The sequence below is a fragment of the Anomaloglossus baeobatrachus genome, chromosome 4, assembly GCF_048569485.1.
Source record: "Anomaloglossus baeobatrachus isolate aAnoBae1 chromosome 4, aAnoBae1.hap1, whole genome shotgun sequence".
NCBI lineage: Eukaryota > Metazoa > Chordata > Amphibia > Anura > Aromobatidae > Anomaloglossus > Anomaloglossus baeobatrachus.
This window is the reverse complement of record NC_134356.1, coordinates 592347101-592371905: the sequence shown is the minus strand read 5'-3', so window position 1 is coordinate 592371905 and position 24805 is coordinate 592347101. Positions and strand designations below refer to the sequence as shown.

The following is a 24805-nucleotide window of genomic DNA, read 5'->3' as shown; positions in this document are numbered from 1 at the left end:
TAATGAAACAACATGTTTATTTGTGAAAATACTGCTTTAGTCTGAACAGTGAAAACATGTACAGCGGTATACAGATATAACAAAGGCAGATCATACTCATATACAGCACATCTACATGACAGCTCATGGAGCACAACGTACAGAGTTATATACTGGGTTTATCAGGAAGGCTGTACAACATCTTAAAGAGAATCTGTCATCATCAGTATTATGCATGTTAAGATAAAGGTTTAGCCATAATCGCGCTGTTATATAGATTCAATGGATATCTTCAGTGAAGAAATCTACTGGTTGTTGTTTAATTAGTATTAGAAGTTTTGGTTTCCTAAGGTTTAAATGCATTGTGGCAGGACTGTGGGTCCAGGACTATGGTGGTGGGACTTTTGGTCGGGACTGTGGAGCTGAGACTGTGGGGTCAGGATTATAGGGGAGGGACATGGTGGATGGGACTGTGGAGGCGGGACAGATGGGTCGGGACCGTGGCGTCAAGACTGTGGGCCGGGACTATGGTGATCGAGACTGTAGGGTCGGGACCGTGGGGTCAAGGCAGTGGAGCCGGAACTGTGGAGACAGAACTGTTGGATCGGGACTGTAGAGCCAGGACTGTGGAGCCGGGACTGTTGGGTCAGGACTGTGGGTGTGGGACTGTGGGGTTGGGGCTGTGGAGTCAAGACTGCTGGGTCGGGACTGTGGAGGCAAGACTGTTGGGTTAGGACTACAGAGCTGGGACTGTGGGGGTGAGACTGTGGGGGCGAGACTGTTGGGTTAGGATTGCAGAGTCGGGACTGTGGGGCATGGGAAGATGGGGGTGGGAGAGTTGGGTTGGGTGTCTGAAGCCTAGACTGTGGGGCCGGGACTATGGTGGCGGGACTGTGGGGGTCGGGACTGTGGGGTCAAGACGGTGTAGCCGGGACTGTGGGGACAGAACTGTTGGGTCAGGACTGTGGAGCCGGGACTGTGGAGCCAAAACTGTGGAGCTGAGACTGTGGGGACGGGACTGTAGGGTTGGAATTGTGAAGTCAAGACTATTGGTTTGGTACTGTGGGGGCAAGACTGCTGGGTTAGGACTGCAGCGCCGGGACTGTGGGGGTGGGACTGTGGAGGCGGGACTATGAGTATGGTCTCCAGATCTGCCCCGGCGCTCTCCGCTGTCTCTGGTGTCTGTATCTTCTTCCTGCGTTAAATTCCATACCAGACACTTCTTAGTCGCGGCAATATTGAATAGATTGCTCTTTCAGAATTCTTCAGGAGAATGGCGTTATTATTATTATTGGAGGTATTCACTGCCTCATGTTCTGTCTGTGCTTCCCTCCAATCAGCACCCCAGGGTCTGTGTTTAATTTGTACTAGATCCTGTCTGCTCATAAATTTGTAAGTCAAGAAGAGGCATGAAATAAATTAGCGTCCTATCAAAGAAGGGTCACCTTGCCGCGGTGATGGGCTCACATGAATTGGCCAATTTATGCGCTAAGTTCCTTCACTTTTCTAATTATAATTTATATAGCATTAATGCGGTTTAAATTTCATATATTCTAAGTTTGCAGATATCTTAGCGCTTGCAGAGTGCTGCTGTATTCTTTTGTTTGCGTTTCGTTTACTCATAGCAGCTCACACCTGATCACATTTATTTGGAGATGCCGGTAAGTTTTTTTGTATTTTGTAGCATATTATTGGAGGTATTCACTGACTCATGTTCTGTCTGTGCTCCCTCCCATCAGCCCCAGGGTGTATATCTAATTAGTAGTGGATCCTATCTTTCCATAAATTTGTAGACTTTATGTCCAGGAGAGGCATGAAATAAGTTAGGGTCCCATCAACGAAGAGTCACCTTGTTAAGGTTGATGGGCTCATGTGAATTAGCCAATTTATGAGCCAAGTACCTTAATTTTTTTAAGTATATTCCATATAGTATTAATGAAGTTTAAATTTTATATATTCTATGTTTGCATATATCTTTGGGCTTACATGGTACTGCTGTATTCTTTTGTTTTTGTTTGGAGGAGAATGGCGCCAGTTGCAGAGCAATCAGATCAAGCACTGTTCGCAGTTGGGACATCGCTGTCACAAAATTTTTTAAAACAGGAGGAAAATACAGAGACCATAGTCTCAGTGACCGGGGCATAGCTGAATACCCACCCCACATTCGCGTCCCACAGTCTCGCCCCACAGTTGTACCCTACAATCCCACCCCACAGTCCCGCCCCAATGAGCAGAAAGCTTAGGAAACTAAAACCAGGCTGTAGATTTCTTCACTGAAGATATTGATTAAATCAGTACAGCAGCACCATTATGGCCTTTAAGTTTACCATGCATAATCATGAGAACAGGTTCTTTTTAAGCCTGAATTCTACATTGCAAAAAATACACCAAAAAATAAATTTCCCTTTAAGTCTAAGGGTTTATATACACAAGAAATTAAAGCAATAACCATCCGATTTCTTCATTCTAGGCAACACTCTATATACATTCCCTTTGGAATGGACCTTTCCATCAGAGAACACCAGATCCATCATATAATGGTCACCCACCCTTACGGGAATGTTCCATCGCACCGTGATATGGAAGTACGGGTGGCTCGGGTGGCTCAGGATGTACTTTATTTACATATTTTTCACATTCACATTCAGTAGATACCCTGTTAGAATCTTTGTTGAACACTATATTCATCTGAACACTTTTAAGAAACCAAGGTTTCATCTTTACCACATAATATGTTTTTGAGAAAAAATAAAAAATAATAATAATATATATATATAACTATAATATGAACCACACTGGCTATAATGAAGCATTGGTAAATAATTGGAATATGGCAGTTTCCTTTTGAATGCAAAATATACATCTATGAAGAATATATTATATTTTTTGATCAACACTTGTGTTTTCCCCATGATAGAAACAGCAGAAATGTGTGGAAAATACTGTCTGTCTTTTTTGGGTTTTCTTTGTAAATAAAAAAAAAAAACATTTGGCACTTATAATAAAGGTAGCGTAAAAAAGGGGACACAAAGTAGAATTGCTAAATCCCATCACAATATACATGTCAAGTAACTAAATTTACATATAATAGCATTACTTCAAATCACTACTAAAGCTAATTTCTGCCCAAAACCCCAAAATTCAGATAACCCGTAATATCTTTTATGCTCCCAATGGTCCAAGAAGTTAAGGTATGAGAAGCTATTTTGCAAGGTTTTTTTTTCCCTAGTGCAGAGGTGTAAGAACATAGTTTGTTTTGAGTCTTTAAAGGGGTATTTCCATCTCCAAGATCCTATCCCAATATCTAGCATGTGTAATAATAATATTAGGAAATACCTCCAATTAGAAATGTAGTATAGTTCTCCTGATAAGCTATGTCTCTTACCTCATGTTCAGGGCATTGCAGGACCTTAGGTATCCATGGTGATGACCACGCATATTGTCACAGTTAGTTGCTAGTGGTCATAACCATGGTGGTGTCATGCTATGTTCAGCTCTGCACACTCCTGCTGGCACGGTGTTGTCAGACACTGTTCACACCACAGAGTCTGAAAAGCCACATGATGCTTCTGGAATCTTCAGACAGAGCCGGGTGTCGGCTGGTTCAGGTTCACTGGTCTTCAGCTCTGCAGAAGTTAATTCCTGTAGACTGGTGAGAAGGACCTTAGGGTAGAGTCACACTGGCATAAGACTCTCATGAGGCCCCATTTAAGACAATGCTGCAGCTCAGATCTGCAAGTTTTTCTCTCAGCCCTAAAGGGACTGAGTAAAAAATTGCAGCATGCTGTGATCGTCTACGAGAGCCGTGTCACTCGTGCCCATACAAGTCTATGGGTGCGAGAAAAACATCGGACTGCACTTGGATGTCATTCAAGTGCAGTGCGATATACGTACATGCTGACAATGAAGGAGATTGGGAGATTAATCCCCCCCCTCCTCCGCAGCTGTGATCCGATCTGTGGAACAGAACAGTCACATGACACTCGGATCACGGTCACACAAAAGCCTGAGCCGAGAGTGATTAGCATATCTATCGCATCCGATGCTCTCGCGTCAGAAGCAATACGCAAGTGTGACTCTGTCCTTAGAGCTCAGGTTGCTAGTTGCCACGTGCAGCTGTCTCCTCCCTATTTAAAGCACGGTTTCCTTCCAGTATACACTGATGATAGCTTCAGAAATCCTGTTCTCAGTGGTTATCAAGTTTATGGTGATCTGTGTTGCGCTTTTGAGTGATGTGAGTGTTCCCCTGTTGTGCGTTACTTCCTTCCCTTTTTCGTTGCTCCCCGGGACACATTGTCTCTCCTGTGTGTTTTGAGTGCTGTGTGTACGATTTTTCGTTCTCCCTTGTCAGTGTCTTTTTGTGGGGTTTTGTCATTGTGTTTTCCGGCCTGCCCCAAGGGAGTAGGAGAGGGGGAGTGAGATCATTGCTCGGACAGGATTCAGGGTCACACTGGGGGCTCAGACCTGGCTAACATCAATCTTACATCCAAGATAAGAGAGAGCACAAGGTCTCAAGTTTGAGGGCCAGCCTTGGGGCCCCTGTCCTGCTATTACATACCTCGTGATAGCTGAATACCTAAGGTCCTGCAATGCCTTGCACATGAGGTAAGCGACATAGTGAATGAGAAGAACTATGCTACATTTCTAATTGGAGGTATTTGCTAATATTATTATTATTACACCTACTACAGGATAGGATCCTGGAGATTGGAATAACCCTTTAAGGGTATTTACATCTTACAAAGTGATTGCACATTATTAGGATGTGCCATATTTTAATGATTTCTATGATCATCACAAACCCTGAGAATGAAGAGCTTCTGAAGGAAGGGAATACAGCGCTGTTATCTCTGTGGCTCCTTCATTCCCAGGAATGGTGGGGGTCTCAGCAGTCGGACTCCCACCAATCATATAACTTGACCCTGCCAAATAATTTTTCAAATCTTAACCTCTTGGAATCCCCTGGACCCTTGTCAGTGCAACACTGGACCAGGATATCAGAATAGGCCTTTAAAATATTAATATTGAATATACAAATTCAAACAGAATATATTCACATAGCAAATTGCACAATTTTTTTTCCATTTTGTTTTTTTGCTTGAAAAGAGTAACTGCATTGTGAGTTTTCTCTCTACGAACACTAGAAATATAAAGTACATTTGGGTAATTCTACATAGCCTCTTTCACGGACCCTGGCCATGAATATTTTTGAAAGACATACATTTATCTCATAGTTTTTTTTTTAATTCTTATGGCTTAAATCGATAAAATGCCTTTAAAGGGAACCTGTCAAGTCCAATATGCCCCCAGCAAATTGAGCAGTTCTGGGTGCATATTGCTAATCCCTGCCTAACTGTCCCTGTATACACTAGCATAGATAGAGATCTTTAGAAAAAGTTCCTTTATGATATGCTAATGAGCGAGGGCACTAGACAAAAGGGCGTTATCTCCCCCGACTAGTCCGCCCACTTAGCTGTGTTAGTACACCCACAGGGGTGTGCGAACATGTTATTCAATCAATGCCCAGTGTCATTGGTGTGGTGGCGCATACCTGTGTCCACTGCGTCCTCCGATGGTGGGTTTCGGCTCAGTGCGCATGATCAAAAGTCCTAGCACTTCTGGTCATGTGCACTAGACCTGTCTGAAGCCGGAATGTGTACACCTGGCTTCATAGTGCGCATTACCAAAAGTGCGGGGATTTCTGATCCTGCGCACTGAGCCTACACCCGGCATTGGAGGCAGTGACAACAATCAGAATTATGTACGTCCATACCCCTGATGCTGGGCATTGAATAGTAAGTTAGCACGCCCCTGTGGGAGTGCTAACATGCTAAGAGGGCGGACTAGTTGGGGGGGAAATAACACCCTTGCAACTAGTCTCTGCTCTCATTAGCATATCATAAAGGATCTTTAGAAATACTTTTTCTAAAGATCCCTTTATCTATGCTACTAAATAGAGGGACAGTTAGGCAGGAAGTAGAAATATGCACCCAGAACTGCTCGTGGCTATGGGTGCATAGGGGACTTGACAGGTTCCCTTTAAATACCAATATTACCATATAGCACGAAAAAGAGAACGCCCTTTTAGTGCATTTTAGGACAGACCTGAACATAAATGGACAACTAGAAATAAAGAAATATTTTTGTGGCTTTGAGAAAAAATTAAATACAATTGAACTCTTTAATATTTATTTAAAACACAAAACAGGTGCATTTAGGGAATAATGACTATAGTGATATAGGCAAAGGAGGATTTTAGTTTAGTGCTCATTGGGGCGTCTTCCCAATACTTAGTAACAGAAGACACAGACATCAGGGGGCAAGACCCGGACTGATCTCAGGGGAGTACTCCCAATAATCTGGGACCCCGGAAATAGTTTTTTACCATCCTTGCCAGACATAATTAAGGGTTATACGGCTCTCCTGGACAAGGGACCCTGGACATTGATCCAATGGCCAAGTGTTCGGTTGACCCTTTTCTGCTGGTACTGTTTATAAAGAGGGGTCACCATCACTTATGCTCTCATAAGTAAGGAAGAGGAGGATAGAGAGTTGATTTTTTTATTAAAATGAAATATGCAATACGGTTGGGTGATAATCATACTTTGTCATTCGCCAAATTTACTTTATTGTACAGGTTTATATTAACTACCTTACCTTTATACAGGAGTGTATAAAGTCAGTTCATGATCCTTAATAATGGGCCATGGTCTGGTCTTTTCCACTTTACTTATGAAGTATATTTTAAGATCCATTATTACAAGTTATGAACAAATCGGGAAACATTTAATTCAAAGAACTGCAGTACCTCTTAGAGCCTGTAGGTGCCTCTGTAGTCTGTATAGACAAAAAAGCCAGAAACTAAAGACAACAGTAGAACAATCAAATCTAGTTCTGTAAAGAGTTCATTTATATTTAATTTTATGTTTTAAGCCAGTTTATTCCGTAGTAAGTTGACTATGAGATTTTTAAGTATCTGTAAATTAAAGTGTTTTTATTTTCTTCCTATATCTATGTGCTTAAAGGAATTGTTCAACACTAAAGTATATTTTATTCCAAGGCATAGAAGGTTGTAAATGAGTAAATGGACGCATACTGACGTTTCAGCACCCCCACAGGTCCAGGCAGGTCTTGCATGGACCCCACAAGCAGCATTTGCTTTGGAAGTCACTAGGACTGCTACATTGTGTAATTGACTGCAGCGGTCAAATAAGTAGAAGAGCAAATATCAGATGTTTTCCTTTTGTTCACATGATCGCTGCAGCCAATCACAGTTTCTGTTGTCCAGGTAGCTTTAGAATGAAGGAGACATCACGTATGGAGTTGGCTTAGACCTCAGGAGTGGCCTGTGGATGGATCAGCAGGGATGCTAAAGGTGAGTGTGCATCAGTATCAGACAACCCTTTTTAAGGGACCCTGTCACCAGATTTTGGCCTTCTCAACTAAAACTAGCACCTTAAGCAGCGCCTGTGCTGCATTCCATGAAGGTGCACATTAGCCTCTGACCCCCCTAAAAATACCTGTATAAAATCTCCCTCTCTGTATGTAAATAGTCCAGTCAATTATGATGGGCGTCCTAATCTGCGCCTCCTGTCCCTCCTTTCGACATCCTCCGATGTTGATTGATGTGGCCTCGGACGCCATCCACGGAGGCAGGCAAAATCCTCATATTCTTGGCAGAGAACTTGCCGGTTCGTGCAGGCACACCTATGTTTTTGGATCTTCCCGCAACGGGCAGAGTGAAGTATGCTTCCGCGAACCGGCGAGTTCCCTGCTCAGGCGCAAGATTTTGCCTGGCGATGTGGATGAAGCGGGTAACATCATCCACATCGCTGGGCAAAATGTTGTGCCTGCGCAGAGAACTCGCTGCTTTGCGCGGGGGCATCTATGTTTTCAGCTGTGCCTGCAATAGGGTAGAGCAAAGTGTGCCTGCACGAGTCGGGAATATGTCTGCGCAGGAGTGGATGGCATCCGAGGCATCATCCACGTCAATCAGGACAGGAGGTGCAGATTAGGACGCCCATTGGACCGGACCGGACAATTTACATACAGGGCAGGAGATTTTATAGAGGTATTTGTGGGGTTTACTGGGGGAAGAGGTTAGGGGGTAAGATGCACCTTCATTGAATGCATCACAGGCGCTGCTTAAGATGCTAGTTTTAGTTTAGAAGGCCAAAATCTGGTGACAGGTTCCCTTTAAAGACAATTGTTTAATTCTGAAAAATAGACTTCCAGAGAGAGAATGAGGCCAGTCAATCAGAAAGTGAAATTACATGGCGTCAGCTTTCAGTATCTCGACTGAGCCTCTTGTTTAAACTACATGTACCACCCTTCGCTGACCAGTGTTTACATGCCCCATGTCCTACTGTCACTGGAGACAAATAATCCTCCTGACGTCTCCTACAACAGGAATATTATCAGGATCGGGCTGACAGGCTGACACATAGGTAGCTTCGCATTGTCTGCATTTAGTTGCCACTTTTATCAGTTTGGATCAAATTTTCATCCTGCAGTGTGTGAAATTATATAATTTGTCTTTGCCACCTAAGATAAGAAAAGTGATTTGTATAACTAGGGTCTGATAACTAGGAGGAAGCCCCAAATAATTTTTCCTCCAGTCACCAAACCCTCCATTCTCCATCTTGTCTCTTCTCTTTTATCTATGGAGATGAGAGCTCTAAACCAAATCACATACTTTGACTGGGATTTCCAATTTAATGTGTTCCTGTGATTAGATTTGTGTACACGAAACCACTAACATATTGGTATTCCACTGGGAAACAGCATTGTAAAACAGGCCTCCGTCAAAAGTCTTTCTTAGGTCACATGCACATGTTGAGGATTTGGTGAATTTGTTACCTCAGTATTTGTAAGCCAAAATCAAAAAATGCAGCTATATTGCCCATGTTTCTATTATATGTTTCCTCTGGTTGTTCCACTCCTGGTTTTAGCCACAAATACTGAGATTAAAAAGTCCCCAAATACTCAACATGTGAACATGGCCTTTTAGCGTTTTATATAAGCATAACTTATAAGGCCACGTGCACACATTGAGTATTTGGTGGGGTTTTTACCTCAGTATTTGTGGCCAAAACCACCACTTCTGCATTTATTACCCACTCATAGTTTTGGCCACAAATACTGTGGTAAAAAACTCACCAAATATTCAACGTGCGCGCATAGTCTAACACAGAATGATATATACATTATTGAATAAGAGTCAAGAGTCATACGGCGCATGCGCAATGCGCAGATGAAGCCGGTACCAATACACCCATCTTCACTGTTTTTGCGCTGGTAGTATGACTATGCTCGCTAAGCAATTTCTCAGTATTATACCACATGCTGGTGGTTTACTGTACAATAATCTAGTAACAGGTTTTTTTTTTAAAGGACGAATTATGTTATATAAGTTTTCCTTTCTAGATTTTGTTTCAGCATTATGATATTTGGCTACATATTTTAGGGGATTATAAAGTAGACTACTTGAAAGAAAGCCATTCCCAGCTATGATATCTGGAAATATTGTCTTCAAAGAACACTCATCACTCCCTGAGGTGCAAATATTAAAACTATTTAGATTTTATGTTGGAATTTTGTTAAATGTGTGGAAAATATATCCAGATTGTGGACAGTATATCCTAATATCTTGACGTTCTTCATGTTTGGAGAAACCTAAATAAAGTATTTATAGGCAAAAACTTGTCAGGATGTAAACATCTCTTAATCACAAAAGGAACAGAGAAGACCCTGACACTGTAAACAAAATCTATTTCACGTATAGCCAGGGCAAAGATTGGGTAGAAAACGATTGTACCCCATAGTAAGGGTTAAGCAGGATAGCGCAAGTTCGAACCACGGAATGAACACCTAGGGATATGCTGGAGCTGGTGGGACATGATTTATGATAAATTATTGGAGTAGAAGCTGGATGAGTCAGACATGGTCTTACAGACACTGCGAGAAGAACCATTGGAAGTGAGGTCCAATGACAGACGTTTGCTGCTCTTCCCATTCTCCTCGGCTTCTTCATCGTTGGCACTTAGGACAGACGATACGGTGGTTTCAATACGACTGATTTTGTACATGCTGCTCTGGGTTTGAAGGTAGCGTGTAGATTTCATTTCCAGACCTTCATACTCACCCGCACGGATGAACGGGCACCATCGGAAGACATGCTTAAATCCGATACGGAACCTTGGGATAAAGAAAGGAGAACTTAATGTTATGTACACTTCTTAGTCCATAAGTAAAGTCTGATCATTTATAGAAATATTAATGGAAGCTTGGGAATGGTTTTTTTCTTACATAGTTTTAAAAAACCATAAAATGCTCAATTGTTTGAGTGGAAAATAACATCATTATTTTTCTCTTTTCTACGGCCAGAATAATGCCTTGTCATGTCTCACAAAGTAATTAATTGGAGATAGGACTGGTTGCTATGGCTCTTTTCTGCCTAGCAACCAGTTTGTAGTTGGTAACTTAGGTCTTTAGCTTAATAGAAACCTGTCATCAGATTTCCAATTATTAAACTGGTGCCAGCACATTATTATCCTCCTAATTAGGATCCTACAGATCCATTCCATTTGGCCCTGCATCCTGCCATACCTCTCACTATTGTACTGGTCACCTGGGAGTCCAATGGACGTGTATGGACCAACCTTAGTGTCTACTCTCTACTCGCTAATCCGAACTCATCAATGAAAAGCAGAGAGGTCAGTTTAGCAAGTAGTGCAGGAATTGAGGTTGGTCTGTACTGCTCAGTAACATACTTTAGAGCAGGGGTCCCTATCTACCAGCCTGCGGACCAGGACTGGGCCATTGGGGTTTTTTTGCAGATTCGGGGACCAACACTAAACACTGACAGTGTGATTTGCTCTGCAGTGGCTCAGAGTACACTTTGTGGGGTGGATGCTGCCTGCTGCCCCGCCCCGTCACGCCTCGAATAATATTCTCTGCCGGGAGTCATGCCATTTAAAATGTCACAGCTCCCAGCAGAGAATATTATGCAGGGCATGCCGGGGCGAGGCGGCGGGCTGGCCTCAGTAGAGGTGGCTTCCAGCACAGCGCATTATGTGTCCCGTGGCAGGCGGGTTGGCGATCTGGCCACAGTGTCTTTGTATAGCTCCTGACAGGGACCTGGTCTATATCGCTGTGCATTGAGGTTCCTCCAGCACCCCCTGGTCTACAGCGCTATGCTTGACAAAGACATTCTATGTCGAAACGTTGCACTGTTTTTTGCACTCTGATGGAATAAAAAGAAGGAAGATTTTTCACTCAAGTGGACGCTGTCATTCTTGTTTTCTGCATGGTCTACAGCGCTGTCTGGTATATATATACAGTACAGACCAAAAGTTTGGACACACCTTCTCATTCAAAGAGTTTTCTATATTTTCATGACTCTAAAAATTGTAGATTCACATTGAAAGCGTCAAAAGTATGAATGAAAACATGTGGAATGAAATACTTAAAAAAGTGTGACACAACTGAAAATATGTCTTATGTTCTAGGTTCTTCAAAGTAGCCACCTTTTGCTTTCATTACTGCTTTGCACACTCTTGGCATTCTCATTCACCGGAAATGGTTTTCCAACAGTTTTGAAGGAGTTCCCAGAGATGCTTAGCACTTGTTGACCCTTTTGCCTTCACTCTGCGGTCCAGCTCACCCCAAACCATCTCGATTGGGTTCAGGTCTGGTGACTGTGGAGGCCAGGTCATCTGGCGTAGCTCCCCATCACTCTCCTTCTTAGTCAAATAGCCCTTACACAGCCTGGAGGTGTGTTTGGGGTCATTGTCCTGTTGAAATATAAATGATGATCCAACTAAACGCATGCCGCCGCAAGTTGCTGTGGTAGCCATGCTGGTTCAGTATGCCTTCAATTTTGAATAAATCCCCAACAGTGTCACCAGCAAAGCACCCCCACACCATCTCACCTCCTCCTCCATGCTTCACGGTGGGAACCAGGCATGTAGAGTCCATCTGTTCACCTTTTCTACAAAGACACGGTGGTTGGATCCAAAGATCTCAAATTTGGACTCATCAGACCAAAGCACAGATTTCCACTGGTCTAATGTCCATTCCATGTTCTTTAGCCCAAACATGTTTCTTCTGCTTGTTCCTGTCCTTTAGGCCCCTTTCACACGTCAGTGATTCTGGTACGTTTGTGCTTTTTTTTTAACGTACCAGAATCACTGACATACGCAGACCCATTATAATGAATGGGTCTGCTCACACGTCAGTGATTTTTCACTGCACGTGTCTCCGTGCGGCGTACCCGAGTGTGCGTGATTGCCGCACGGAGACATGTCCATTTTTTTCTGGCATCACTGATGTCCCACGGACCACGCAGAGGTGTGGTCCGTGAAACACGTGCCTGAAAAAAACGTGCTTTTAAAATAAAAAACATTTTAACTCACCCGGCGTCCAGCGATGTCCTCTGCAGCCCGTGCAGCTTGCTGCTTCTGAGCCTGCTCATTATTGTCGCGCATATTCATGATGCGCGACACAGCCGACCCGGAAGCAGCTGCTGCAGGGGTTAGCGCCGGCCGGATGCTGCACCGCGGGAGCGATCAGCACCATGGAGAGCGGGAGCGGGCGCAGGTGAGTTGATTACTAAGTGCAATCACAGGCCACGGAGAACGGACTCCGGATTGCACTTAGACAACCCACGTGTGCCGTGAATCACAGGGACATGTGCGTGTTTTACACGCCAGTGAAAAACGTCAGTGTTTTTCACTGACGTGTGAAACGGGCCTAACAGTGGTTTCCTATCAGCTATTTTATCATGAAGGCCTGCTGCACAAAGTCTCCTCTTAACAGTTGTTCTAGAGATGAGGTGTGTCCAAACTTTTGGTCAGTAGTATATATATATATATATATATATATATATATAGACGCCCTGGACTAGCCAGGTAGTCACAGGTAGGCCCTTGCACAAACACCCTACCCCATAAAAGGTATCAGCAGCCAACCTAAAAACCCTGAGTCACCCCTTTCAGGTCTTGACGTTCACACCCGGGGGCGGAGCCAGGCTGTTGGCCATGCCCACCGAGGAGTTCGGAGAGCCTGAGGCGGGAAAAACACAAACAGATCAGTTAGGAGAGGAGAGTAGTTGTAAAGTAGTAACGTCTGTCAGGGATCGGGGTAGGAGCCAGGATACCCTGTGGCTAGGAGGCAGATGGTGGTGGCCGCCTGCAGGAGCCGAGAAGACAGCTGGTGGAACCGTCAGGAACCGGGACAGGGTAGTAGCCCGCCGGTACCGAACCGGGGAACCGAACGGAAACCGGAGCACCAGGAGGGGTACTCAGACCCAGTACGAGGCCCAGAAGCCACTGGACCGAGTCGAATTCACTTGTTGGGGTCTGGACCTTAGGTTCTTTCCCACCCAAGTCCCGACTGAAGGCAACAGCCCAACGAGGGGGATAGACACCCACCGCCCAGGCATAGAGATCCCACGGGCCAGCGTCTGCGGGCAAACGGGCTCCCCGACATCCACTAGCCGGGGAGTGGACTCCCGTCGCTGAAGCGAAGGAAGTCAACATTCTACTAAAGAGGTGCAGGAGAAAGGCGGGAACCACCAACCTGAGTAAGGGGCAAAGCGCAGCCGGCTGCGGGCACCGACCACCATCCTTTTGGTTTACCAGAGACTCCAGTGTATCTGTCATAGTGAGTACAACAGTGCCCTCGGGCCGCGCACCGCACTGCACCGCATCATCCTGCCCGCACCTCACAACCATCGGGCCCTGGGATCATCACCCCCTGCCCACGGAGGGGTCAACACCAGGCTGCATAACACCGTCCCCAGGAGCCTAGTTAATGGCAGCGGTGGTGTCCACATTCACCACAACCCATGGGTGGCGTCACGAACTTAACCCCAAAACAACCGCGGCCCTCGGCCGTGAACCTCCCCACCGAACACCACCCCTCACGTAGCGCCAGCATCCCTTCAGAGCGACGTGACCCCTGGGTCCGGGAGGAGCTCGAGCCACCCACCGACGAGCACGGATCCGAGCGGCTCGGCAGCCGGCCAAGCCCCGGGGCGGTACATATATATAGCGCTGATAAGTAGCAGTGCTGTACGCTCAGGCTCAATGTACAGTGTTGTGTGTTGCTGCTCTACTTGCAAAATTTGCTCAAACAGGAGCAGGGACAAGAACGTCAAATGTGTCCAGCCTTCTTTCCCCTCCTGCTCTCTGTATATTCTCATTAGTCACGCGCTGCCATGTGACCACTATCAACCCATTCTGCCGGGCCATGGGAAAATGGTCTTGCTCGAAGCCAGTCCCTGGTGTAAAAAGGTTGGGGACCACTGCTTTAGAGGTATCTTGGGATGCAGAGACACATGGAATAAATCATTAGGATCCAAAGGGACATAATGTGTCAGTAGGAGTTTAATGGGAACACTGATGACAGGTTCTCTTTAAGCCCAAAAGAAGCACGGAAGACTTAAAGGGGTATTCCCATCTCCAAGATCCTATCCCAATATGTAGCAGGTGTAATAATAATAATAATATTAGCAAATACCTCAATTTAGAAATATAGTATTGTTCTCCTAATATAGCCATGCCGCTTACCTTATGTTCAGGACACTACAAGACCTTAGGTATCTATGGTTATGACCATGCATATAGTCAAACATCCAGCAATGCCCTGAACATGAGGTAAGTGACATAGTGAATCTCTAATTGAAGGTATTTCCCAATACTATTATTATTATAACACCTACTAAATATTAGGATAGGATCTTGGAAATGGGAATAACCTTTTAATACCATGCTTGTCTTTATTTCTTACTTCTGCTGCACATGCTCACGTCCTGTCTTATTCCTGATATTCTAGGACAGGTTTCTGTCAGTGTAATAAGATGGGATCCATTTTATGCATATGGTGATGATCTACCTAGACAAAACTACTGCAATCATTTGCTAATTGAAGGTATTTAGGAACTTGTTTTATAATTACATTTCCCTTACTTTTTTATTTCTTCTCCCATTTAAGTATAACCCCTCCCCCTACTGTCCGCACAAAGCTTACTGTCATATTAAGTGGGTTATAGTTTTCAAAGATGGCGTTCTCCTCAATTTAAAACAAATTCTAATCTAATATGTAAGGCTGAGTGTATGTATGTATGTGTGTGTGTGTGTGTGTGTGTGTGTGTGTGTGTGTGTCCACTAAAGGAATCTGCACCGTCACATTTACGATCACAAAATTTTGCACAGCCTCCTCATTTGACTCAGGGAATGTGATAGACTATGTTTTGAGGGGAAAATTTAACTTATATTAAATTCAATGGAGCTCGAAACGATCTGTTATTATAGACTCCTATTATGGGGCAGAGAAAGAAACACACAGAGACCCACACACACAGAAAGAGACACACACAGATAAAAAAACACACACAGAGAGACAAACACAGAAAAAGACACACACACAGAAAGAGACACACAGACACAGAAAGAGACACACAGAAAGAGACACAGACACAGAAAGAGACACACACACACACACAGAAAGAGACACATACAGAAATGGTTTGGATGTTTGAGGTAATATATTGGCTGTTTTGACAGTTACCCTGGATATTTATCAGGTGGCCTATAGCAACCAATCACAGGTATGCTTCTATTTTGTTACAGGTCAAGGAGCTCTGATTGGTTGCTATAGACCAGGGTTCCCCAACTCCAGTCCTTGAGGGCCGCCAACAGTGCATGTTTTCAGGATTTCCTTAGCATTGCATGGGTGTTGGAATCATCAACTGTGCAGGTGATTAAATTATCACATGTGCAATACTAAGGAAATCCTGAAAACATGCACTGTTGGCGGCCCTTGACGACTGGAATTGGGGACCCATGCTATAGGCAATGAAGGACATTCTTAATATAAGACAGCTTATGTTTGAGTTAATATGATTTCAGGGGTGAGAGGGAGAGTGGAAAAGTGAGAGAGAGAGACAGAGAGAGTAGGGAAGAGTGGGATATTGGGATAGAGATTGGGAGAGAGGGAGATAGGAAGAAAGGGCGAGTGAGAGAATAAGAGAGAGAACCTTAGTTACTATTCCGGGCAATGCCGGGTTCTACAGCTATTATATTTATAATAACAAAAAATTGATAAATTTAGGTTGACAAAATGCAAAGAGAGATTGATACTATTTTCAACCATTAGACTTGTAAATAATTTTTTTGGCAATGGCATAGGTGTATTTTAAGGTGGCAAAAGGGCCTTTAGTCCCCATCAGGTCCCAGAGTCTGGGTGTGATTATTAACCCCCCCGGACTAGCACTAAGTATTGTATAGTATACCAAAAACGTTTTATATAGACAGGGAATAAAAATGTTGATGGATCTTCTTGCTTAGAAGTTTATACAACCAGGTTGGATAAATGATAATTTAATAAGATTTTCTGTAACAAACAACATCTTCGGCCTGTAGTAATGGATGATACAAATCTAAATGGATTTTCTCTATGACAGCAGGTGCCCCACAGCAACAATTACGTTTTTATATCACTATACTTAAAAAGAAATTGTTTATTTGGTGTATAAAATGCCCGTGTAATACCAACCTTTTTTATCTATTACCTTGCAAGTGCTACCTGGTCCCACAAAAAAACCCTTTTATTACGGTATAGAAATCTGCTCTGATTTGCTGATAAATTGACTGAAGGGAATTACTTATTTTCTGCACATCGCTTTAGGTGCTATGTTTTTTATTAGTTGCATTTCTTATCATGCCTTAAAATGTCATAGGATTTGATGATATTAGACAAAATAGTCTTTCTTTATCCAGAAAGAGTGTCACTCTTGTATTTGGGGGTGTCTAATGCTGCAGGTCAAGGAATAGAACAACTTAAAGGGATTATATGAAATGCTCAGATGGGTAAAAGTACAAATTATTTGTGCAAATAAGAAACTTTGGAATTTTATTTCTTATTAAAAATCCTCTCTTTTCTTAAGAACGGGTAGATTTTTAATTCTATGCAGCGGAAACACAGAAGGAAAAAGTCCCACACCACCAAGCGTTACCTTGAAAGGGTGTCACACAGGAGTGAGGATCAGTTCAGGTACTCCAAGATCTCGACTTAGAGGTACACGTCAGATGAGAAGAAGTATTCCATGTAAAGTCCACAAAAGAGATCAGACCGCACTCTCCGAAGTACAAAGGAAGATCTTTATTTAACAAAGGTGCAGGATAAAAAGCAGGAGAGGAGCTGAGTGCAGGCCCCATTTAGGATGACGGCCGTTTCGCATCTAATTACGCTTCGACAGGTCATCGTCGAAACGGCCGTCGTCCTGGAGGGGGCCTGCACCCAGCTCTTCTCCTGCTTTTTATTCTGCACCTTTGTTAAATAAAGAAGATCCTCCTTTGTACTTCAGGGAGTGCGGTCCGATCTCTTTTGTGGATTTTTAATTCTATGGTTTACAGTTTGTTGCTTATGTCACCCTATGGTCTCAGAATTGCTGGTCAACTAGATAAAGAGCACATACCTCTCGTAAGCTTTATGAAGGAACCAGAGCTATGTCGTGGTTATGACTGTGTTGCTGAGAAGGAGAGACCAATATGCAATATCCAGATGAAAGGCGGTTTATTTCTCAACGCGTTTCAAAGTGTTTACACTTCTTCAGGAGATTCACCAGTCTTCAAAACACATTTGAGTAATAAACCGTCTTTCATCTGGATCTTGCACATTGGTCTCTCGTTACTTCTCAGCAGCACAGTCATCACCACGACATAGCTCTGGTTCCTTAATATTGTTATTAGCATTGGGTCTCTTTTCGTGCAGCAACTGATTACAGGCCTTTAATCTTGTTGTGTTACAAAAAACTTAATAAGTTGAGCGCATCTATACACCATATATCGGTTGGATAAGACCTTATTTGCTTTGTTTTGTCCCATAGTATTCCATCTAGCAGGCCTTATGCTTTCGAGCTTGCTCACACAGCTCTGAAGCTGGCCGGTGTATCGGACTAGCTTCAATCCTTTGTGCTTCAATCTTCCAGAGCCCGCCTTTCCCTATCAACCAGGAAGCCAGGAGTGGTGCACTCCTGCAGGTAGAAGATTAGAGCAACCCTTTAATGGGAACCTGTCAGGTCCCTTATGCGTTGTAACCTAGAAGTAGGGTGATGTTTGGCCTAGTAACCCCTTCCTACTCATCCCTGTGTTGTAATATTGTGTAACATGAATGTAAAAAATATATTTTATTACTTACATTTTCCCTATGTAAATGATAAGAGGCTCTAGCCCCCTGGGTGTCGCATCGGCCCCGTGGGCGTTTGCATGCTTTCCGTGTATCACGCCCTTGTGGGCGTGATACCATGGATTTACATGAGCGATGTCACTGTCCGCTCCTTGAGATCTTGCTTGTGCATGCTTGCCATTTAGGCAGCCTTGTAATCCAGGTGCTTGCGTATCGCTTCAGATGCACACTGCTCATGCTCAGAAGACTCCTGTGCTTTCTACCATGCATAAAGCGCATCTAAAGCCAAGAAGCAAGCACCCAGATTACAAGGCAGCGGAAATGGCAAGCATGCACACATGGGATCTCATGGAGCTGATGGTGGCATCGCTCATGTAAATCCATGGTATCACGCCCACAGGGGCGTAATACCACGGAAAGCATGCAAACGCCCACGGGGCTATGCGACGCCCAGGGGACTAGACCCTCTGCTTATTTACATAGGGAACATGTAAGTAATAAAACTTTTTTTATGCATTCATATTACACAATATTACAACACAGGGATGGGTAGGAAGGGGTTTCTAGGCCACACATCACCCTGCTTCTAGGTTAGAACGCATAAGGGACCTGACAGGTTCCCTTTAAGGGTTACTCCAACTGGGACATTTATGGCATAGCAAAAAAGAGAAGCCATAAATGCTGGACAGCATGCGCAGGCATATCTTTAAACTCGTCAAGAACTGGATATTGACTAAAAGGGCCACTTAATATGGTGGTTGTGGTGGTCTCCTAAAAAGAGCCACTCTTTGGCTAGGCCCTTCCCGGAGGGATACCTGGCTATTTTCTGTGTTGAGACTCCTAAGAGAGGCTCCACGGACCTTTTTAATTTGCATACTTCCCAGGGGGCAATGCACGTAGACTTTGCTGGCTGCCAACAGTGTTTTCTCTGGCTGGTCTCCCCAAGATCAGGGATTGTTTTGTCTTGTATATCTTTATTAATGAGAGAGCAACTAAGGGACCCTGTTCTCGAGATATTGTAGATACCAATAGCAGTCCTATATCCTATTGTTATGACGTAAATGTCCAAAACCAGCCTCTTTTAGCTATATTCACAGCATATTTTTACTTTATATAAAGCCTAGAATCTTGAAAATCCTTTATATCTATTTCTCTAACAGAGTCTTTTAGACAGAAGTTTGCCAAAGAACTTTCCTGCTGTAATATGTTTTACTGGTAATGGATTTGCCTCAAATAAATATGTACAGCATGTACTGTATACCAAAACCATGAGTATACTTTTTTTTATCAATGTGTGTCAATGGCAGTCAAATGCAACTCTATATGTAGGTAGAAAAGCGCAAACGTTTGGGGCATTTGTTGAATGGAATATTTCAGTCTTGCCCAAAAAAAATGTACTCAAAAGAGGTGCAAAAACTCAAGCTGGTCATAAACATTAGGTTATTGGTAGATAAACCCACCAATTTTAGTGGGACCTTTCGACTGTCTAGTGTCTATGGGTGTGTCCCCATTTTCCCAATTGCAGATACAGTAGGACAGAAAAATTGCCCAGAAACGGATTCCCAATTAGGTATTTGTTTCTCGTGGGAGATAACCTGATAACAGAGGTATCCGGCATCAATGTACTTTCCTCTTATGATTCAAACATATGCATGCTCAGCTGAACTGAGTGTACTTGTGTATGGCGGATTGCAAAGAGTAGCGTTAGGCTTGGACACTGTCGGTTTGCCCTTGACAATAACATACAATGGGTACGGAAAGTATTCAGACCCCTTTGAATTTTTCACTCTTTGATTCATTGCAGCCATTTGGTAAATTCAAAAAGTTAATTTTTCTCTCATGACTCACCTGTCATTCAGACAACAATAAATGATGGGGTTGTACATGGTGGAGCTCATCGCCAGCCACATAATGGCCAGGTAAAGTTGCTGATAGAACTTCTGATTGGTGTGACTGAGGGTCTGCAGCAAAAAGTAGATATGATACGGCAGCCAGCAAATCGCAAATGTGCAAACTACAACGATCATCATCTTCACAACCTAAGGGGTGTAGGAGAGAACAGGTAGTGAAATATCAATTGGGTCAATCATTGGTCATAAGATTCAATGGTCAAAAAGCTGTTGTAGTACTACGTAGAGTTTGAGACTGAAGGTAAGTTTACACTAGAAAATGATCGGGAATGAGCGTATCTAGGATTGCTTATATCCTGATAATTGTGCAGTGTGAACAGGCTGCCAAGGCCGTGCTCACATCAGCGGTATTTTGCCGAGGGCCAGATCCAGTACAGATGCGTTTCCGCTCCATTCATTTTCTATGGAATCGGGACAACATGCGGTCACATGTGGTCACATGCAGTGCATTTGACCGCATCCCGCCGAGACTCCATTGGAGGTGAATTGAGCTGAAATGCATTTCTACCGCATCCTGCCTGGCGGCAAAATACCGCTGATGTGAGCATCGCCTAACCGCTCACTAGTTGGGTGGAATTATTTTTGAGATTGCTTAAAAATTATCATTCTCAGCAGCACATTTGCCAAAAATAGTCCCTCTGCATTGTAAAATTGAATATCTTGCATTAAAGTCATAATTTGACATTTTGTGTAAATAAAATTGGCACTGCAGGTCAGTGCATGTGATATGTTAGTTTTGTTAAAATTGTATCCACTTTGTTGCCACTGTAATACACCATAGGCCAGTGGGGCAGTGCATGGTACAGAGATGATAAGTTTTCTTTTGTTTAAAGAGAATCTGTCTACAGGTTTCTGCTACCTCATCTGGGAGGAGCATGATGTAGCAAAGAGACCCTGAATCTAACGATGTATCACTTAGATTAGTGGGTGCAGCGGTTCTGAAACAATCAGAGTTTTTAGACTTAGCATGCAACAAAGCTGAAAAAGCTAACTCCGCCCACACCTGACTCTGTATGTACATTTCTATAGACAGGGAAGTGCTAACTACAGGAGGGGGCGTTATCAGACAACATGGCAGGAGCTAGCTAGTCACAGCAATAATAATATCATAGTGATATAACACTCATTTTAACTAAACAGCAGCACAGGGGGTGTTATGTGACACATGGTTGAATTTTACGTTTCAACCCCTGCAATAGTCTGCCCTCAGATTACATAGCAACCCCTGCTGACAGATTCCCTCTAAAACCCTGTGTTCTGCCCCATTCCCTCAGCCCCTTACCTGGGAATTATACAGATTATATATTTTGCTCAGAGTGTTGCTATAAATGGAAATGGATAAATTTGCAAATCATTCTAATATAACAAGCTAAACAGACCTGCAGGATATTGCAGAAAAGATGCTACTGGACATATTTTTCCCATATTTAAAGGCCGAGGGAATAAAGGGATTGTCTGAGATTATCAAAATAAATCTGTTAAGAAATACGCAATGGTAAAGGGATAGTTTGCATTTTCTTTCCCTAAAATAGTCCCTCGCTTGTCCATGGACTTTGCCTGGTATCACAGCTTCGTCTATGTTTTCTACATCCAGTAATCATCTATGGGAATAGATCCACCAGCAAAAAAAAAGGCAAAAGGCAACAAACACTTTGTACACAACTTTCCCTTTGATTTCAGTTTGAGGCTTAAATTTTGAATTAATCTTTCCTTGGTTTAAAGCTTGATGGTGTTTTTCCGTGTGCTAATTTGATGTAGTTGATAAAGCCAGCACTGGGAGTATATTTACTATTGTATTGGCTTTACCAACTCATAGTTGGAAACTGTCCCAGATTTCCAGGGACTTCTGGGCCAAGAGGAACCATGGTTTTTGTAAATCTTGCCCAAAAGTGGACATTCCAGGATGGGCTCCGGGCATTACCGTGAGGGGTGGGAGTGTTCCTAAGATGCTCATGGTTGTAGCATGGCTTAAAGGGGTGGTCCACCTCAATACATAGTGGCCACATCAATGTAAGGCTGAAACAGAAGCCGGTTTCTAAATATCTTCTGTTTTCAATGCTGCCTAAGAGCGGCGCTATTGCTGTCCGTTCATCAACATCACGTGACCCCCAGCTGCAGTGATCTCTAATGTCACGTCAACGTACGGAATTGGAAATTCATCCGGCATCACCGAGGCGTGACCCAGTCTCCATGAGTGACTGGGCTATGGACAGAGTTTCACTGCACATCACAGCCCAGCATCGCTTGTGCTTGTGGCGCTCTGCGGTGAAGGAGAGAGCGCGTGACATGATGGACTGTGACGTGCGATGAAACTCTGCCCACAGCCCAGTCACTCACGGAGAGTGGGTCACGCCTCGGTGATGCCAGGTCAACTTCCCATTCCAGAAGTTGACGTGCCATCACCAGACATCAGAGGTCAAATCAGCCTGGGTCACGCTATGGGGATGAGTGGACAGCGATAGCGCCGCTCACAGGCAGCATTGACAACAGAAGGTATTTAGACAAAGCCTTCTGTTTCAGCCTTACATCAACATGGCCACTATGCATTGTAGTGGACCACCCCTTTAAATGTCTCTAGAAATTTTGGCCATTCCTTGTGTAGCTACAAAAACTGTATAACTGAAGTGTGAAGACATCTACATGGGGTGTGTTTTTCTAAATAACAAGGCAATGATTATTTATTTCACTTACCTTTCGTTTTGCTACCACCTGCTCGTGGTATCGGTCTGATGAATCTCCAGGAATCTCACTGGCCCAAAGAGTCATCCCAATGAAGGTGTATGCACACCCTATTACCAGCAAAGGCAGCACGTAGATGAGGCAAAACACAGACACCTGGTACCTAAGGAATAAGATACATCACCAGGTAAATAGTCTTAAAGAAAAAACTTGTTAGATGATTTCTATGCATAGTATTATTCCCATTGTATAAGAATTCAGCTATTGCCGTTGTATAGGAGTAGTTTTTTTTGGTAGTGATAGGGTTTAGGACTTTGTGACTACCTTTATGTCTGGATAAAACCTGGTACACCTGTGGTGGTGCTCCTTAGCAATGGGGGCACATACTTAAACATTTTCCACTACTTTGATAATGATAACTTATCCTAAGGATGGGTCATCAATATCAAATCGGTGTGGGTCTGACATCCGGCAGCTCCACTGATCAGCTGTTTTCAGCCAGGACAGTACAGCTCCACACTATGTAATGGCCATTCTCAAGTACTGTAGCACATCTCCTATTGAGGTAAATGAGAGCTGAGCTTTAGAAGCCCAAAACAGCCACATCATAGCGTATAGAGCTGTGTTGTTCCGGCTCTGCACACTGTACATCTGGTCTAAGGCTGCTTTCACACTGTGTTCCAATCTCCGTTCAGTGCTGTCGTCTGGGCTTCTGTCCGAACCTCCACAAAATGGGTTTCAGATGTATGCGCTGACGGGGCCATTGACTATAATGGTGTAGATGGAGTCACCAAGTGCTGTGCACCATTTTCGGGAGTATAGGTTTACTGGAGGCGGACACTCAGACACAGTATACTATGTCTGAGTGTCAGTCTCCAGTAAGCATATTCTCATGAAAATGGTGCATGACCGAGCGCACGGTAACTCTGTTTGCACCATTATAGTCAACGGCTTCAACGGCGCATACATCCGAAACCCAATTTTGCAATCAAGTTCGGTTTGGGACCTGGACTTAACCAAACCCCAATGGAAGTCACTAATTGGGCAGTTTGGGTCTCCACTCACATGCAGCCAGCTATAAACAGATCACTTCCAGGGGCGGGTGGGGGGTGTTTTTCCATTTTTTTTGTTTGATGCACACTATATCCGATGACGCTGTTGATACTCCCAGTGTGAGCCGTTCAATCACTGCAAGCGGCTCGCATTGGGCTGAGCACTGAGCATACCCAAGCCCAGTGATGCTCGCGCAAGTGGTGTTTATATGTAAAGCAGCCAAATTCTGAGCTCAAACGCTGTTTTTTTTTTGTAAAGTCTGTGTTTGGTAGGAACACCGAACCTCGGTATCACTCATTTCTATTTATAAGTCTAGGACAACCCCTTTATACTTGATGGACATACATGTTTTTTTCAACTTTACTATGTAACTATAAGTATACTGTGACTCCACTAGATTGCCTATGCTTTCCTGGGTGAGATAGGCGCTTGGCTCTTCTCTCCTAGATTTATTTGTGAGATCCGTAGAAATCTTAGGACATGGTCTTCACCGATAAAAACTTTTAAGATGTCAGACGTTGTGAGAAACAACAGAGATCCATGTTACCCTTGCATAGACCTTGAGTGGTTCTGAAATGAGCAGTGATATACAGGCGGCACTAACTCTTCTCGCAAAACCATCACAATTGCGTATAAATCCAGTTGTCCAGCACATGACTTGAGTTGGCAAGCGACTTCAGAGACTGCTTGTGCGGCAACCTCTAAGAGCTTCTAATGACTGATTATGTTACTGGAAGAGGGACACACATCCAAACACACTCTTCTGATAAATATACAGCTTAATTCCTTTATTTAGCAGACACAAGGCAGGTCGCAATCTGCGGGATTGTCTGACAATATATTATTAAGAGAAATAAACAGTTTAGACATTGATGTTGTTTTCTTCGAGACAAGAAGCGTGATTTAATGTCCCTATTAGTGGTGTGCCCAAGTATGTGGAAATTGAGCCATGCTAACACATTTGCGCCAGCAATTACCATGATGTAGATTGT

General features: G+C 43.6%; 1 protein-coding gene across 2 annotated transcripts in view; it reads right to left on the bottom strand.

Moving 5' to 3' along the window:
• The window catches only part of TACR1 (tachykinin receptor 1), a 425739-nt gene that overhangs the window by 19110 nt on the left and 381824 nt on the right, over positions 1-24805 (bottom strand). The window contains exons 3-5 of one of the 2 annotated variants that reach the window (XM_075346141.1): positions 22773-22923; positions 20020-20210; positions 10124-10176 (exon numbers count right to left, since the gene is read on the bottom strand). In XM_075346141.1, coding sequence (XP_075202256.1) covers positions 10124-10176; positions 20020-20210; positions 22773-22923 — 395 coding nt within the window. Of the gene's footprint in view, positions 1-14; positions 10177-20019; positions 20211-22772; positions 22924-24805 lie in introns of those variants that run through there. The other variant, XM_075346140.1, reaches the window with a different exon arrangement.